The following is an 18,053-nucleotide window of genomic DNA, read 5'->3' as shown; positions in this document are numbered from 1 at the left end:
ACAAAGGTTTATTAAAGAACCTGAAGGTGACACAGTGAGACGGTGGGTAGAGAGAACATGCAAAGTCTGAGGTTCTGCTTTTATTGGCGCTGAGGATGGGGGGGAGGGGCCAGGGTTTGCAGACTCATCCTTTATTGTGAATTTAAAATACAAATATGGTAATTTAAAGCATGAAAGAGAAAACAAATAAACAAACAAAAAGTGGCCCAAATGATCAGTTATCAAAATCAAGCAAGATCTCTAAAACAGAGGGGCCTCAGGGGAAGTTCGTCTGGCAGGCGCATGTTTTTGGAGGTTGCCATCATTGAGATGGTTGTCTCTATAATCAAAGTTTAATTAAGTCAGGGCCTTCATTACAAAAAAGGAGAAAACAGTGTCAAGGCTTACACTGAACTCACCCTGACCCTGCCCTTGACCCTCTCCCTGGGCCCTCTCCCCTGCTTCCTCCTTCCTCCAAGGTCCCCAGCTGGGGCGGGCTAGGTGCCTATAAAGGGGGTGCGTACTGGGCTCTTGTGCCTCCTGCCACCATGGACCCCCGCCTGCTCCTCTGGGCACTGGTTCTGCTGGGCCCAGCCCTGATACTGGCGCTGGACCACGTACCTGCCCCGGAGACGCCAGAGAAGCTGTGTGGCCACCACTTCGTTCGTGCGCTGGTGCGAGTGTGTGGGGGCCCACGATGGTCCCCTGAAGCTGGGAGGCTGGTAGCTGGCAACAACTGTGAGTGGGGCAGGCAGGGACTGTGTTTCCAGATCTCTAAGTGGGGCAGGTGCATGGGGTACAGGTGGGCATCGAGGCCGTGGTTTCATACCCTGACCAGGTGCACCTGCCGGCAGCGCGGTGTGTACGGGTCTGTAGAGGATGCTTTCCGCGCTGGGCGGGAACCTGTGTGAAGCCTAGCAGAAACAGGCAAAGTATCAGAGGTGCACAGTCAGATCTGCCTCTACCATTTCAGTATTTTGATCTTCATGCAGTTTTCCATTACTTTTGATTTTTAAAAATATTATATTGTTGAGTTTTGGCGCTCCCTTAAATTGTGCTCCAGACGGCCAGTGCTCCCTTCTCACCCTTGTCCCAGCCCTGGTTCAGAGGGCATAAAACAGGTTTGTGTGCACAGGTAACACACACATTTGTCTTGCATTCATCTGTCTGTGATAGATGCAGAGGCACACATGGCAGGTGGGGCGGACTGCGAGTGGGTTTGAGGGCATGTACCTGTGTGTACTCATCCAGGGGTATGCATGTGTCCATGTGTACCCACTGTCTGCCCACCTGTGAACATGAATGTGTCACATGTCACTTCTGCTGTCTTCTGCTCTATCAAGTGTCTGTGTGTCTATGTGTTAGGTGGCACATGGGAATGTGCACTGCTGGGGGCTTGAGTGTGGGTGTGGGTCAAGGGTACACACACATGGTGGGCGATTAAATCTGTGTCCAAAGTATAGTAGGCACTGAATAAGTGCTATTTGTGTGCATGATGAGTGTTTGATGGGACACTCAGTAGGATGTGAGCATGCAGGGGTGTGAACACAGAATGGGGAGGATCTACTCTATCACCAGGTGAATTGCTGCAATGGCTGGAAAGACGACGTCTCCATGGGCTGGTAGCCAACAGGGACCCGATGCTGGTACTTGACCCACAGCCTCTGCCCCAGGCCTCTCACCATCACCACCACCGTCGGGCAGCTGCCACCAATCCTGCCCACCGCTGCTGCCTCAGTGGCTGCACCTGGCAAGATCTGCTGAACCTCTGTCCCCACTGAGCCCTTCTGGGGCATGGCCTTGGGGGAGCCAGAGACCTAGAAGGTATAGTCAAGTGAACTCCTGAAGCCACACAGCACCATGAAGTCCCATATCTGGGAAGACATTGTTGATTACCTCCTGGGACAGGGAACTCACTATCTACCCCAGAATCACCTGTCCTCTGTGGGGTCAACATGGGGTAAAAAACACCCCCATTCTGGCTTGAAGGATCCTTGGTCTTAGAGAGATGCCAGACACTGGGAACCAAATGTTCTCACCTCTGAGGAGCCCCAGGCACCACCCTTTCTACACTTGTGACATCCAGTATTGCTGTCTCCCCAATAGTAAATAAATAAAACTCCTGCAGAATTCAAAGCAGCTTTTTGCATTTTCTCCATAAAAAGGGACAAGCCTGGGTCAGCCCTCACATCGGCTTGGCCCCTGGCAGCCATGAACCACCAACACTCTTTGGAGCTTGATAACAATTTGAGTCATCACAATACAAAGCAAGGACACTAAGTCCTAGGAAGATGGCTGCTTGCCAGGTCAGACAGAGAGGGAATGGCCAAGTGCAGGACTTATATTCAAGTATCTCTTCAGAGCCCTGGGAGGTCCTTAAGGTCATTTAATGCCCACTTGAGGGTGCACGTGTGCGCACACAAGCACACACACACAAATATCTGAATGAGTCACAGTGGATATTTATTGATCCAACTCTGACCATTCTTCTCACTTGCACCCTCCATTCATCCTGAGATGGGGATTGTATGATATAACCTTCTTGCTATGAGGTGGGTTCGTATCTGTTGACACTTCTCATGGAGCTGGGAGAAAGTACAGGGCAAGGTGTGCAGCATGCAGTAGGTGCACAATAAACACTTAAAGAAGGGAGAAGAGGGAGAATAGAGAACAGCAGAGCCACAGTCCTAGCAGGAGGAGGTGAGCCAGGGAGGAGAGAGAAGGGTGGGTGGGATTGGGAAGGAGCCTTGCCAGAAGCAGGAGACTGAGGTGGGCCCAGTGTCCCATGCAGACAGGAGCAGTCTCACCCTGTGCCTCTATTTCCTGAGCCTGTCATCAGGCTGGCATGAGAATCAGTCCTGGGGGGATATAAGCTGAGGGACATTGGGAGCCATGGTGGGTGTTTGAGCAGGGAGAGGGTAAGGGCTGATTAGCATGATGGAGACTCCTGTAGCCTAACTGTCTATTGGTGTGTATTTTCTACTGTAAATGACTATTGCAGATGAATGTAGATTGGTCAGGGTTAAAACATGAAAATAACTTAAAAAATAAAAAGATCTCCAGATCTTCATAAAACATTTTATTCTCTGACAACCCACTCTCCAGTCCGCACTCGGCTGCATTAGGTGCCCCTACCACCGCCCCAATATCTGTGAGGCCCAAGTCCCAGACACCTGTCCAAGGCCAGAAGGGCTGGGGTTCACGGCTTTGCTTGGATCTCCCTAACCAGAAAGACACACCGGGTTGGAGGCCAATCCTGGGTCACAAGAGCTCAGGGCCACTCAAGGACCTGAATCTCCTCCTTCTCTGGCACTGGGGTGAGTGTGTGCACTGGCCTTGAGGCCAGTGAAGTCCCCTCTGGTTCCAGCACTGTTCCCTGAGTTCTTCAGGGGCCCAGGTGGAAAGACTGGGTCCTGCCAGGGACCCCAGACACTGAGTCACCACAGCCTGAGAGGATAGCTGCCTCCATCCCCTGCCCAAAGTTTGTACCACTAGAGCATGTGATACCACAGACATGGAGGGGGTGGCCCCATTCATGTCCTCTGGCCCTTCCTACCCTCTGAGTGGTCCCACCCAGGGAGGGGTCAGTACCTGAACCCTTTTCCCTGGCTGAAAAATGCTTCTGGCTTCACTGCATGTGAACCCAGGAATTCCCAACTGACCTTGAACCATGGCCAGAATTCACTCATGATTCAACCACTGCAGGTTCACTACCAAGGGGAGGTTGCCATCCTTTTGGGACCAGCCCATGATCAAGGTTGGAGCGGGGATGTGGGACTTTGACTCAAAGGAGCTAGAAGCAGCAGCAGCAGCTGGAACCCTGATTGAAGTGCTTCTGCCAATAGCTACCATGAAAAGAGATGGCCCTTCCAGCCGAGAGTAGAGGAAAAATGATGAACATGGTTGAAGGAGTACTGGGTGAGTTTTGAAGGTCATGTAGGAGTTCGCCACAAAAGTATTCACTATCAAACCCTCCCTGGCACTCCCCTATGCCCTCGGAGGACAAAGGTCCAGCTTTCTCGGAGGAAGATGCTACCCTCTCCTACAAGGGTGGAGACAGGAGCCTAGAGGCTAGGGGCCCCGACACCACCTCAGTGGCTCAACTTCCGCTTGCCACAGGTGAGGTTGGGCTGGCTCAGTGCATTCCACATGAGCAGCATCTCATAGGGCAAGAAGCGGTGCACCAGCAGCAGCTCCCGGTAGAAGCAGGGGTCAAAGGAGGACAAACGTGGTGAGGGAGACCTAACACCGACAGTGCGAATACCACTGTGTGAGGCAGGCTTCAGGCCCTCCTGCTGCAGGCACATGCCCAGGAAGACATCATCGATGGGGAGAAGATCTAGGGTGCGGGAAGCCCGGCGCACGGCCACAGCCGTGAAGTGGGATAGCAGGAAGCCACCGCCTCCACAGTAGGGTGGGTAGTACTCCTCCTGGGTCACTATCTTCGGCACATAGTACTTGCTCCAGGGGACCCGGATGGGGCCCACGTTCTGGATCAATTGCCCCACAAAGAGGTGGTGATCAGGGTTCTGGTCCTGCAGGTAGGAGATTATGTTGTCTGTGTGTGCAAAGACATCATCGTCCCCATTGAGGATGAAGCTGGCATTGCTGCACCGAGTCTCCTGCCACTGTAGGAACAGCACCTGCAGGTGGATGGACAGGGCACGTTGGCTCAAGGGCTGGGATGATCAGCCTCAGGTCCCTGATGGCTACCCCAGCCCATCGAGTGCAGCTGAGGATGTGTCCCCCTATCAACCCAGCCTGGATTCAAGGTCCCACCCTGTGGGTGACCTCAGCAAACTACTGCTCCTCTCTGTGTCTCAGTTTCCAACTTTCCATTGAGGCCTCATCTCAGGACCTGCCTGTAGAATTGGTGGGACTCCATGAAGATATTTTGTAAAGTGCCAAGAAAATTGTCACATTTACGTTTACTGCTATTCCTTCCCACTGTGCCTGGCTGAGTGCTGGTGTTACCTAATTCCTTGTGTGGTTGTCATTGAACCTCTACTTCCCCCACCAGACATTGGACTCCCCCTCTACCTGTGCCACGTTCCCAGCACCCACTGTGGGCTCAATGCTTCATCCAGGCTAGATTCATGTTTGTCAAGTTGATGTTTACTGTGTGCTTTGGTATTGTGTTAAGAATGTGGTGTGTTGAGGGGTCCTGGTCCTCTGCTTGCTTTGACTTCAGTTTCTTCCATAATAACCTTGGGTGCCTGCCAAGTACTGTCCTCAGGGTCTGCCCTGCTTTGAGTTCCTAATGCAACCATAGGAGGTAGGTATGGTCTTCAACCCCATTTACAGATGAGGAAATTGAGGCTGTCCAGAGACAGTGAGTGACATGAGCAAGGTTACCTAACACAGAAGTAGTCCCTGATGTCTTGAACCGAGACCCGTCTGTGCCACTAGGAACAGGAGCCTGCACTGGGCCTCTACTCAGCCTGCTCTACCCCCAACCCCAACCTGGGTGGGTCCTTGGAGTCTCCACATCCTCCTCTGCATGTGGATTCTTTCTCCCTCTCATGGGTTCTTGTCCATTAAAAATGTTTTTATGGAGTGCTCACTGAACAGACTGGGCCTTATGGGGAGACAAACCAGGTAAACAGGATATGTTCTGTCAAGTACCCTGCCCCCACCCCCACCGTTGCCAATGTTATTTGAGTGCTTGGCACTGGTCCAGGGCCCTCTAAATATTACCTCATGTAATCCTTACATCAGCCCTCAGGGATGGGTGAATCCAGTTAATATATCAATTTCCCTGCTGAGGAAATGAGGCACCATCACCAAAGGCAACACAGAGCCTGAATTTCAACCTGGGTCATCACGCCCCTATAGCCAGGCTTGTAACCTCCGGCCAGCCTGCGCTTTTGCCCGGCTTCCACTAGAGAAAAGGCCTTCAGATGCTGTGAGGACAGTAGAGGAGGTGGGTTGGGGCAAGGGGTCTGCTGGTTGCCTTGGGCCCCTCAGAGGAGATGACGGTGATCTGGGCAGGAAGGACAGGTGGCCCCGATCAGGTGACTTTCTGCCAGCCCACCTGCTTGAGTGTGAGGTTGAAGAAGGAGTCGTGGAAGTCCCACTGCAGGATGTCGCCATGAACCCTCGACTCTATCGCCAGCAGCTGGTTGACTTTGCGGGCTTCGTGCGGATCTTGGGCTGTGCCCACGAGAAAGAGAAGGCGCAGCTGGCTGCCCCGCACCTTCCGCTCGCGGCCCCAAGTGTGCCGCACCACCTCCCGGCGCTCATAATTGTGGGGCGACGACTTGATGACCAGTAGCAGGAAGACAGGCTCCGCGCACTTGCTGGGCGGCACGTCCTGCAGCAACGGGAAGTCGCGGCAGTGTTTGTGCAGCAGGAAGTCGCGGACATGCTGTGGCTGCCCTGCGAAGTCTGGTAGCTGAGCCAGGGAAGTGTTGGCCCTGCAGGGTGCAGGAGGGGGGAGAGCTGGCTCAGGGGGCCAGAACAGAGGCTCCGAGGTGCCTAGCGGCTCTTTCAGCCCCCCCCAGGGGCTTGGTGAGGTGTGCAGACTGAGGAGAAAGTGGAGAGTGAAGGTGCAGAGGACCACAGCCAGGCCCACCTGTAGCGAGAGCCTCCTACAGCTCATCCTGGACTCTAGGGATCCGGATTGGTCCAAGGAGATCCCCAGCTGGCTCCTGGGAAGAATAACACTGACTGAAGATCCTGGATGGGCCAGGCACGCTTCCTGAGCCACCTGTGAACCACAACACCTGATTGCAGCGTACAGTTACTCAGGTTGGTAAAATATTGAAATTCACCCCCACCTGGTCCCCCATGCCCCACCTCCTCCAGGACCCCAACCCAGGCTGACTCTGACAGCTGCCTGGGCCCTGCTAGGGAGTCCGTATTTACAAAGAAAACTGAAGCACGGGAATTCCAACGAGAGCCCCCCAGACTCAGCGCCCAGAGTCCGCCCCTCCCATATCCAACCTGGTCCTCCTCATGTCCTGCCTCAGGGATGGCCCAGGAGCCTCCAGATGGAGGCAGACAACACCCTTTTTATCTGTTGAGAGCTGCTGGGATCCCTCCTGCTTCCCTTTTCACCTGCTCCTCTAGACAGCTCTGAGGTCTGGGATTCTGATACACCCATCACACCTTCTTCTTGGCTATCTTTAATGATCCTTTGAGCTGAGGTTGTCACTGACCCTTCACAGATCTGGGCCAGCACGCATCAAACAAAGCTATCTTCTTTGGCAAACTCCCATTCCTCCTGTAAAACTCATCTCAAACAATCCATTGTCTAGGAAGCTCTTTTTGACCCCTGAGGAAAAATCCGGGTTCCCTGTTAGGGACCTCTAGCCCCATCTCCCACTGTAGCTCAGTCCTGAACTCATGGGGTGGCTGTGTCTGGCTTCGTCAGCATGAGGCAGACACATGGCGATAGCAGGGAGTGTATGAATGAATAACTTTATGAATACAAGTAAATAAATTAAATTTCTCTCAAGCAAACTCTTTTTTTTAAAAATATGCTTTATTGATTATGCTGTTATAGTCCCAATTTCTTTTCCCTTTGTTCCCCTCCACTCAGTGACCCCCCCCTCCCTCCAGTTAACCTTTCCCCCTTAATCCATGCCCATTGGCTGTGCACATAGTTCTTCTCAACATCTTCCTGTCTACTCCACTCCCTCCTACTATGCTTAATTCCTGTACCATCTCCCTCCCCTTCCTCCTTTCCCCCTCCCCGCTGACCTCCCCACATAATGTTCCCCATACCTATAATTCTTTTCCCACTCTTGTTGCCTACTTAGTTTGCCTTTGTTTCGGTTCCCTAGCTTCTGTGGTTGGTTGTTGTGATACAGTTTTCATTTTACTTTTTTTTTTTTTCGGGGCAGAGCTGGGTCTCAGAGCAGGAGGCCCGGCTCCATCCTCAGGCCCTCCCTGGCTGTGGGCCTGGGCCAGGCTGTCCAGTTTTCATTTTGATGTTCATAGTTTTGATCCTCTTTCTCCTAAATAAGTCCCTTTAACATAACAGTGGTTTGGATCTGATCAACTCCTTCAGTTTTGCTTTGTCCTGAAAGTACTTTTCCTGCCCTTCTATTCTGAATGAAAGCTTCGCTGGATAGAGTAATCGTGGCTGTAGGGTCATTTTATTTTTTTAAGTATATTTTATTGATTATGTTGTTACAGTAGTTCCAGTTTTTTCCCCCTTTGCTCCCCTCTGCCAAGTACCCTCCTTTCCTCCAGCAATCCCACCCCCCTTAGTTCATGTCCATGGGTCGTGAATATAAGTTCTTTGGCTTCACTTTTTCCTATATTATTCTTAACTTCCCCCTGTCTATTTTGTATCAACCAATTATGCTTCCTAATTCCTGCACCATTTCCCCCTTTCTCCCCCTTCCCCCTCCCAGCTGATAACCTTCCAAATGAATCCCATACCTATGATTCTGTTCCTATTCTGCTTTGCTTAGTTGGGTTTTGTTTTTATTTTTTAGATTCAGCTGTTGGTAGTTGTGAGTTTGTTGTTATTTTAGTGTTCATAGTTTTGATCTTCTTTTTCTTAAGTAAGTCCCTCTGACATTTCATATAATAATGGCTTGGTGATGAACTCCTTTAGCTTCACCTTGTCTGGGAAGTGCTTCATCTGCCCTTCCATTCCAAATGACAGCCTTGCTGGATAGAGTAATCCTGGTTGCAGGTTGCCTTTCATCACATTGAATACTGCTTGCCAGTCCCTTCCTGCCTGCAAAGTGTCCTCTGAGAAATCAGCTGATGGTCCTATAGGCACCACCCTGTAGGCAACTCTCCGCCTCTCTCTTGCCCCCAGGACTTTCTCTTTACCTTTCACCTTTGGCATCTCAGTCATGATGCATCCTGGCATGGTCCCCTCTGGGTCCAGCTCGCCGGGGACCCTCCTTGCTTCCCAGACCTGTATGTCCATCTCCTTCGCAAAATTTGGGAAGTTTTCCTCATTTTATTCAATTCTTGCTTCCTCATTCTGCACTGGTTGACTGCTTTTTTCTTCCTTATGTTCCAAATCATTGATTTGAACCCCGGTTTCCTTCCCTTCACCATTGGTTTTGTGTGGATTTTCCTTTGTTTCACTTAGCAGAGCCTTCACTTCTTCCTTTACGCGTTTGTGGTACTGAAGCATATCTGTCAAGCCTGTGAGCATCTTTATCACCAGTGTTTTGAAGTCTTCATCTGTTAGGTTGTATATCTTTTCATCTGTTAGGTTGGCTGTCTCCTCGTAGCTTAGTTCTCCCAGTGGAACCTTTATCTGTTTCCCCTTTTGGGCCATACTTCTCTGTCTCCTCATTCTGACAGGTTCCTGTGTTTGTTTGCCTCCGAGTCCCAGGTAGAGCTATCGCTCCTGTTACGTTGTAAGGGGCGGAGCCTTAGGGATTCATCAGTACAGGGCGCCCTGTTTCACCACGTTGTGGTGCTGTATGTGGGGGAGGGGTCTGACAGGGAACAATGCCACCTGCCTAGCACTCGCCCCTTTTCCAGGCACCTCTCCCACTTCCACACCGGACTGGCACCCCTCTAGCTGCTGCCCTGGCCATCGTTCCCAGAGTGGGTGGATCTGCAGACGTTCCAGGACTGTGGGGGCCCATTAAACAAGCAGACTCTGTTGAGACCAGCAGTTTCTGCCTCCACCCCAACCCCCACTGGTCTGCACAGTCAGAAGTGTTAGAAACAAGGACATAGTGACTCCCAAACCAGTAAAAAGTCATTAGTAACAAAGGGCAAATGTAATTAGAGGATCTCTGAGAAGGGAGCTGACAGTACTGGCATATCTACAAACCACAGAAGGGGCATTTAGATAACCGTGTTAGATTGTAACTCCGGAGTAACCAGTAATGGAGAAACGGGGAAGAAGGAGAAGGGAGGGGGAGCTAATTGCATTAGGGCAGGGAAGCTAATCGCTCTCACTTTAGGGCAAAGAAGATAATCACTTTAGGGTGGCAATTTTAGGGTGGAGAAGATAATCAATTTAGGGTGGCAATTTCAGGGTGGGGAAGCTAAGACTATAAAACCAGTTTCCTTTGTCTACTTGGCGCACACATTCTCCTGGCTGTGAGGGTGTGCCCGGCTCTGCAGACTCGTGAATAAAGGCCTCGCTTTACTGCTCAAGTCCTGTGTCCCAGTTTTTATTGTGAGCGTTTCTCACAGAAGCAATGAGGCCTGATTCTCCCCGGTGCTAGGACATTGAGCTGTGAGGAGCTGGGAACGCTGCCCAGGTGTCATTCCTGACTTTTTATAACATGTGACTGCTCCTTCTGCCGGCCTTCCACTGCCGGTGATGCTGCCGCCACCACACCACATTTTCTGTCCTGGCTCCGCCCCTCCTACCTGTCTGGATGTGTATTTCTTCTTTATATCTTTGTTTGCTGGACTTCCATGCAGTTTGATTTTCTGGAACTTCTCGTTGTTTCTAGTTTTGAGGTAGTTGTATTTCTTCTTAGTTGTGGAGGGAGACGCAGCATGTCTGTCTATGCCTCCATCTTGGCCGGAAGTCTCAGTTGTAGGTTTTTGCTCTTCATTACTTTGAATATTTCTTGCCAGTCCCTTCTTGCCTGCAGTTTCTTTTGAGAAATCAGCTGATAGTCTTATTGGGACCCCTTTGTATGTAATTCTCTTCTTCTCTCTTGCTGCTTTTAAGATTCCCTCTTTATCCTTAATTTTTGACATTTTGATTATAATGTGTCTTGGTGTGGTTCTCCCTGGGTCCAGTTTTTTTGGAACTCTCTGTGCTTCCTGGACCTGTAAGTCTATTTCCTTCCCCAAGTTAGGGAAGTTCTGCTTCATTATTTTTTCACATAATTTTTCAACTTCTAGTTCTTCTTCACCTTCTGGCAATCCTATGATTCGGATGTTGGCTGTCCCATAGGTTTCTGAGCCTCTCCTCATTTTCCTCACTTTTCATTTCCTCTTTCTGCACTGGTTGACTGTTTCTTCCCCGTGTTACGATTTGTTGATTTGATCCCTGGTTTTCTTTCTCTCACCACTAGTTTCATATGTGTTTTCATTCATTTCAGCAGGACTAGCCTTCATTCCTTCCCCATCTTGTTTAAGATCCGCTGTTAGGTCTGTAAGCTTTCATATAACCAGAGCTCTGAACTGAGCCTCAGAAAGATTATCTGTCTGCTGGTCCAATAGATCATATATTTGCTGTCTGGCCAGCTGTGTGATTGGGATCTCTATTATGATCTGTGCCATCCTGGCAGTTTTATGTTTACCTTTGCTGCCTGGGCGGGGCTGTCACACCTCCTATGCTATAGGGGGCGGAGCCCTGCACACTCATCACTACCGGGCGACCCTTCTCACCACACAGTGGTGCTCTGTGTGGGAGTGGGGGTCCAAGATGGATTCCTGCCGTTCACTCTGAGAGACTGGAAGCCTCCTTCTCCATCCCCACGCCCTCCAGCCCTCACAGTCTGAGGCAATGGGGGTCTGCCTTCCCCAGTGTTGGAATCACGGGCTGATGGGTTTGGTCTGCAGCCAGGGGTGCTCCCCAGGTGCTTCTTGCCTCCCTTTAAGTACAGGTGTCTGTGCTTACCGCTGTCCGGCCACCATCGCTGCAGCTGCTGCTGCCAGCAGAGCTTGACCTCTCTGCCCCGGCTTCGCCCCTCCTACCTGTCCGGATGAGCACCACTTCTTTATATCTTCATATATTGGACTTCCATGTAGCTTTTTTTCCTGGAACTTCTGGTTATTTCTGGTTTTGTGGTAATTGTAGTCCTTCTTAGTTGTGAAGGGAGACAAAGCGTGTCAGTCTAGGCCTCCATCTTGGCCAGAAGTCCCCTCTCTGGAAAACTCTTATTCAAAATTGAAAACCCCAGCTCTAATGTCCCCTCTACCTGGAAGCCTTCCCTCCCCTTATCTAGGCACAGCCCTTGGTCTCCCTTCTAAGTCCCTTTTCCAGGCTTCCCTAGACTACCTCAGAGTCTTTTTTGCCTGGGAAGGTGGCATCTGTGCTGTTTTCAGCTGCCCTAAATTTGAGGATCTGTTCTTCCAGTGCATCGTGAAAGTGCTGGATTAGACCCAAGACAGGACTTACCCAGTCATCACTTACTGGCTTATCCCAGAGGAGTGCAGGCACTGGAGCCCCACTCCTGGGTTTAAATACTGGTTCCATCAATTCCTGGCTGTGTGCCTTCCACACCCTGGACCTTGGTGTCCTCAGCTATAAATGGGACATCTGAGCAATCCCTAATTAAGAAGGCTGTGCAGACTTCTGGCCAAGATGGAGGCCTAGACAGACATGCTGTGTCTCCCTCCACAACTAGGAAGGAATACAACTACCTCAAAACTAGAGACAACGAGAAGTTCCAGAAAATTGAGCTGCATAGAAGTCCAACAAACAAAGATATAAAGAAAAAATACTCATCCAGACAGGTGGGGGGGGCGGAGCCGGGGCAGAGAGGATGCGCTGTGGTGGCGGTGGCAGTGGCAGCAGCAGCAGCAGTAGCAAGCCGGTGGAAAGCACAGTCACACGTTTTAAAAAGTTGGGAGAGATATCTGGGCAGCACTCTCAGCACCAGACCAGACTGTGCAGCTCATAGTTCCAGTGCTAGAGAAAATAAAGCCTCATTGCTTTTGACTGTGCAAACCCATGGGGGTTGGGGCAGAGGAAGAAACTGCCAACCTCTCAGCAGAGTCTGCTTGTTTAAAGGGCCTCACAGTCGTAGACCCACTCACTCTGGGAACGATGGCCAGGGCAACAGCTAGAGAGCCGCCAGTCCGGTGCGGAAGTGGGAGAGGTGCTGGAAAAGGGGCAAGTGTTGAGCAAGCGGCATTGTTCCCTCTCAGACATACAGCACAACAACGTGGTGAAATGGGTCACCCCGTACTGACAAATACCTAAGGCTCTTCCCCTTACAACCTAACAGGTGCAACAGCTCTACCTAAGACACAGAGGCACACAAACACAAGAGCCTGTCAAGATGAAGAGACAGAGAAGTATGGCCCATAAGAGGGAATGGATCAAGGTTCCAGTGGGAGAACTAAGTGACAAGGAGATAGCCAACCTAACAAACAAGGAGATAGCCAACCTAACAGACGCTGAGTTCAAAACACTGGTGATAAAGATGCTCACAGACTTGAAAGATATGCTTAAGTATGGCAAACACATAAGGGAAGAAGTGAAGGCTATGCTAAATGAAATGAAGGGACATACACACAAAACCAATGGTGAAGGGAAGGAAACCGGGGTTCAAATCAATGATTTGGAACATAAGGAAGAAGAAAACAGTCAACCAGTACAGAATGAGGAAACAAGAATTGAAAAAAATGAGGAGAGGCTTAGGAACCTCTGGGACAACATTAAATGTGCCAACATCTGAACCACAGGGGTGCCAGAAAGAGAAGAGGAAGAGCAAGAAATTGAAAGCTTATGTGAGAAAATAATGGAGGAAAACTCCCCAGATTTGGCAAGGGAAATGGACATGCAGGTCCAGGAAGCACAGAGAGTCCCAAACAAGCTAGACCCAAGGGGGACCACACCAAGACACTTCATAATTAAAATGTCAAAGGTTAAAGATAAAGAGAGAATCTTAAAAACAGCAAGAGAAAAGCAGAGAGTTACCTACAAAGGGTGCCTAAAGACTATTAGCTGATTTCTCAAAAGAAGCTTTGCAGCCAAGAAGGGACGGGCAAGAAGTATTCAATGTGATGAAGAGCAAGGACTTACAACCAAGATGACTCTATCCAGCAAAGCTATCATTTAGAATGGAAGGGCAGATAAAGTGTTTCCCAGACAAGGTAAAGCTAAAGGAGTTCATCATCAGCAAGCCATTATTATATGAAATGTCAAATGGACTTACTTAAGAAGAAGAAGATAAAAATTATGAACATAAGAAGGACAACAAACTCACAACTATCAACAAGTGAATCTAAAAAATAAAATCCAAATAAGCCAACAGAACAGGTATGGGGATCGTTTGGAGGGTTATCAGCTGGGAGGGGGAAGGGGGAGAAATGGGGAAATGGTGCAGGGATTAAGACACATAATTGGTTGATACAAAATAGACAGGGGGAACTTGAGAATAATATAGGAAAGGGTGTAGCCAAAGAACTTATATGCACGACCCATGGACATGAACTAAGGGGGGTGGTATTGCTGGAGGGAAGGGGGATACTTGGCAGAGAGGAGCAAAGGGGAAAAAAATAGGTCTACTGTAACAACATAATCAATAAAATATGCTTAAAAAAAAAAAAAAAAGGCTGTGCATGTGTGAAAGGACCTCTTAGCTACAGGCACCTGAGTGGGCATTCAATGATTGTTTGTTGAACGAATATGTGAACTTCACCATTTACCACAGCTTGCCTCAGGATATCCGTGCTGGTGTGGGGTCTCCTCATTCTCCCCACTGGTCCTTGGAACAGTGAAGGATGTCAGGGTAATCCTGGTGGGCCCCTCCTGCCCCAAGCAACCCCACCCAGCTACTGCCTGGGAGCAGGCAGGTGAGTGGTTTCCTGTTTACATCTAGAGCTGCAAATTGGTGCCACACTGGAGACAGGGCCTGCCTCTCGGATCCCTGATGCCATTTCCCCAATGTGTCCATCATCGTCTCTGCACACTGCCTGGGCCAAGGCCTCTCCAGCCATATGTCTCCCAGAAATGGGACTCAGTTCCCACCCCACAGGTCCTGCTGTATGACCTTGGAAAAGAAGCTGGACCTCTCTGAGCCTCCATGTAAAAGGAAGGGACTGAACCCTATGTAAGTGTTGGGGTGCTCTTAACCGCAAACATCATGGGCACAGTCCTGCCTCAGGACTATTGCGCAGGTGGTCCCTCCACCTGGTCTGCTTTTCCCCAGATGTGCATAGAGCTCCTCACTTCCTTCCTGTCTCCCCAGATGTCCCCTTCTCAGGGAGGCCTCCTCAGGACACTGCATCTCCCCATCCATTCTACCTCTTCTTCCTTCCACAGCACTTCCCACCTCCTAAATAATAACAAAACTTTTCAAATGCATGGTTTCTTATCCATCTCCTCTGCCAGATCATAAGCTCCATTTGCCTTGTCAAGTTCACCGTTTTATCCCCAGCTCCCAGAACAGTGCTTGTTACATAGTAGGTGCTCAATAACAGTGTGTGGTGTGAATGAGGAATGAATGAACGCTACCTTGCCACAGCATCTGACTCTAGAATGAGTTTTTACATCCATTCTCTGAACCAATGTCTATTCTGTGTCTGTATGCCACCTCCTTGGAGCTGGGGACACAATGGTGAACAGGCACAAGTATCTAAATGTCTCTGCCACTGTGGAACCCACACTATCAAGGGGGACAAACCCTAAATAAAAACCTCAATGAAATGATATGAGGTGACAAAAGCCAAGAGAGAAGATGGGGTCTGGTGGCACGTTTAGATTTTGAGGTCTGGATGACATTTAAGCTGGGATGTGATAGTGTGGAGGAACCAGCAGGCTGAGGTGTGGGTGACAGTGTCCCAGGGGATGAAACAACAGTTGCAAAGTCCCTGAGATGCAAATGAACTGATAGAGCCTGAGCAGTGGCAGGACCCTGCCTGCAGGTGGCACAGAGCCTGTCCTGTTGCTGTGGCATCCCTGGCGTGTCTGCCAGTCCCAAGGGTTTCAGCTTCTGGCAGCAGGTCTGGGAGATCCAAAAAGGCAAGTTATCTTGGGATGAGACTGTGAACTAATGAATGTGACACAAGAAAGAACTAAATCCCTAGAAGGACATCTCTCTGAGCTGAAGAGTTGTCTCTCTAAAAATAAATAAATACATAAAATCTTAAAAAAACAAAAACAAATATAAAAATCAATCCCACCTCCCAAGCCAGGGCACTCCATTAAGGACCTGTGAAAATTAGAGATAATTTACCCACTAACCCATTTACAGTTTAACAGCTAAACTAGGGGTTTCTAACCAGGGGTGATTTGCCCCCAGGACACTTGACAATGTCTCGAGATTTTTTTTCATACTTTCAAAAATATTTATTTATTATTTATTTTTAGAGAGAGGGGAAGGGAGGGAGAAAAAGAGGGAGAGAAACATCACTGTGTGGTTGCCTCTCCCGCATCCCCAACCAGGGATCTGGACTGCAACCCAGGCATATTCCTTGACTAGGAATTGAACTGGTGACCCTTTGGTTCGCAGGCCAGCACTCAATCCACTGAGCCACACCAGCCAGGGCAGAACCCATGAATTTTCACTTTGTGGGATGATGCCCAACAAATTGAGCCACACCCATCAGGGCCGGAGATATCTTTGGTTATCATGACTTGGGTGGGGTGGAGGTATTGAACTGTAAATGACATGAAGTGGAAGCCAGGGATTAAATTAACATTATGTGGCTCCACCACAGAGGATGACAGACCCAAAAGTCAACATTGTCAGGATTGAGCAATACAGATCTAAACCAACAGAAAGCAGAACAGAGAGCTCAAAATGAAGGATGGTCAGAAGACAAGAATCAGGAAGTGAGCAAAGAATCTTAATATAGTTTTATATGAATTCATCACATGGAATATTTATAAATTTACTATTGCTTCTTTATATGTTATATATATTAAACATTTATTAAATAGAAAAATCAAACCTAAATGGCCAAGGACGATTTTGGAAGTTCTAACCAAGGGCTCCAAAACACAGGAAGATATCTCAGCAAATACAAATATTTACAACTCAGCCAAAGCTGGGCATTGGGGAGGGGTAAGGTGTGAGAGGAGGTAAAACAACTAAATAATGGCTCATATCACCGGGATCAAAGTGTCAGAGCAAAATAGAACCTCTTGGAATGGCCATTTAGTTTTACTTAATTCCGTTAATGCCTGTTATTTTCTTTACATTCTTTTTTTCTTGTTTATTGATCAGGACTTTTTGCATATGAAACACCCTTTGTCAGCTACTTGCATTCTCAACTTTTTCTCACCAGGTCTATGTTTTCTCTAAATGGAGGGCTCCCAGAGCTATTATCCTCTCCTAGCTCCTGTGAGGTTCCTCATGGAATTAAGAACTCAAGTCAGGGGTTCTCTTCCCCTTCCCCTACACTAGTCCTCCATCCAAGACCTGCTTTCCTTTTTCATCCACCAAGACTCCCTGCTCACTCATGGCCCCTTAAAACCTCAAGCAGGAAATGTTGCCAACCTCACAATATCCCACATCTGCACTGGCTTGAGAAAGAACCCCTGGGCCTCCCTTTCAGCAGGCCTGAGAGTGCTGAGGATTCACTGGCCCAGCAAACCTTGCTGGGTGCCTCTGTGGGCCATGCCCCCAGGGAGTCACTAACCTGCCTTCGAGGGTCACTGTCTGAAGGGGCTGGCACCCTACATCTGCTGGTAGAGACCCTGTGGTTAGGGGCTTAGCTTCACCAGGAAAGGGATACCTCTTGGTATTACTTCCTTCATGTGACTGGGCAGCAACTCTGGGGCCACGAGAAGCTCTACTCAGGCTTGGGTTCGAATCCCTGACCCCCACCCAAGACCCTGCTATCCATCTTCTCCAGGTCTCATTGTAAAACAAAATGACTGGACTTGATGAAGCCCGAATAGCTGTTTACTCTTTAAGTTCATAGGGTTGGAACAACTCTGGGGGAACCTCCACCCCATTTTATCAATGAGGAAATGGATGTTGTCCCAAGTGGATGCCTCACATAACCACAGAAATAACCCATTTTGTATCCAGGTCCTTCAGCCCTAAGAAGGGTCTCAGCAGCTCTTATCCCAAAACACACATATGAAAACTATTCATTCACTTAACAAATAGGTTCTGAGGGACCTAAGAAGCCTCAACTCTGGGCCTGGGCCCTTGGAAGACCTTAATTTGTGAGAGACATATCCAGACACTGTGGGATGGATCAGGGCTGGGCCATAAGAGGGACCAAGATATTGAAGCTGAGGCTTTGAAGGATGAATAGGAGTTCACCAAGCATGTTCAGGTGGAAGAAATAGCAAATGCAAAAGCATAGGAAAGAAAGAAAGAGAAAGAAAGAAAGAAAGAAAGAAAGAAAGAAAGAAAGAAAGAAAGAAAGAAAGAAAGAAAGAAAGAAAGAAAGAAAGAAAGAAAGAAAGAAAGAAAGAAAGAAAGAAAGAAAGAAAGAAAGAAAGAAAGAAAGAAAGAAAGAAAGAAAGAAAGAAAGAAAGAAAGAAAGAA

The 18,053-nt window shown here is 49.0% G+C and overlaps 2 protein-coding genes across 2 annotated transcripts; one reads left to right on the top strand and one right to left on the bottom strand.

Moving 5' to 3' along the window:
- Nucleotides 1–438: 438 nt before the first annotated feature.
- INSL3 (insulin like 3) lies at nt 439–2,074 on the top strand. The gene is made up of 2 exons (XM_090289937.1): nt 439–717; nt 1,558–2,074. Exons 1-2 carry the CDS (start codon nt 528–530, stop codon nt 1,758–1,760), a joined length of 393 nt encoding a protein of 130 aa, XP_090146063.1. The 5' UTR covers nt 439–527; the 3' UTR covers nt 1,761–2,074.
- A 969-nt stretch (nt 2,075–3,043) lies between these two features.
- B3GNT3 (UDP-GlcNAc:betaGal beta-1,3-N-acetylglucosaminyltransferase 3) lies at nt 3,044–6,708 on the bottom strand. The gene is made up of 2 exons (XM_090289936.1): nt 6,014–6,708; nt 3,044–4,622 (listed from the first exon to the last, which is right to left on the bottom strand). The coding sequence occupies exons 1-2, from the start codon at nt 6,578–6,580 to the stop codon at nt 4,071–4,073; spliced, it is 1,119 nt and encodes a 372-aa protein (XP_090146062.1). The 5' UTR covers nt 6,581–6,708; the 3' UTR covers nt 3,044–4,070.
- Nucleotides 6,709–18,053: the final 11,345 nt, after the last annotated feature.

This window comes from Furipterus horrens, unplaced genomic scaffold (genome assembly GCF_987537825.1).
Source record: "Furipterus horrens unplaced genomic scaffold, mFurHor1.1.pri manual_scaffold_10, whole genome shotgun sequence".
In the NCBI taxonomy this organism is placed as follows: domain Eukaryota; kingdom Metazoa; phylum Chordata; class Mammalia; order Chiroptera; family Furipteridae; genus Furipterus; species Furipterus horrens.
Note: the sequence above shows the minus strand (reverse complement) of the source record. Positions and strands in the feature narration are given on the sequence as shown.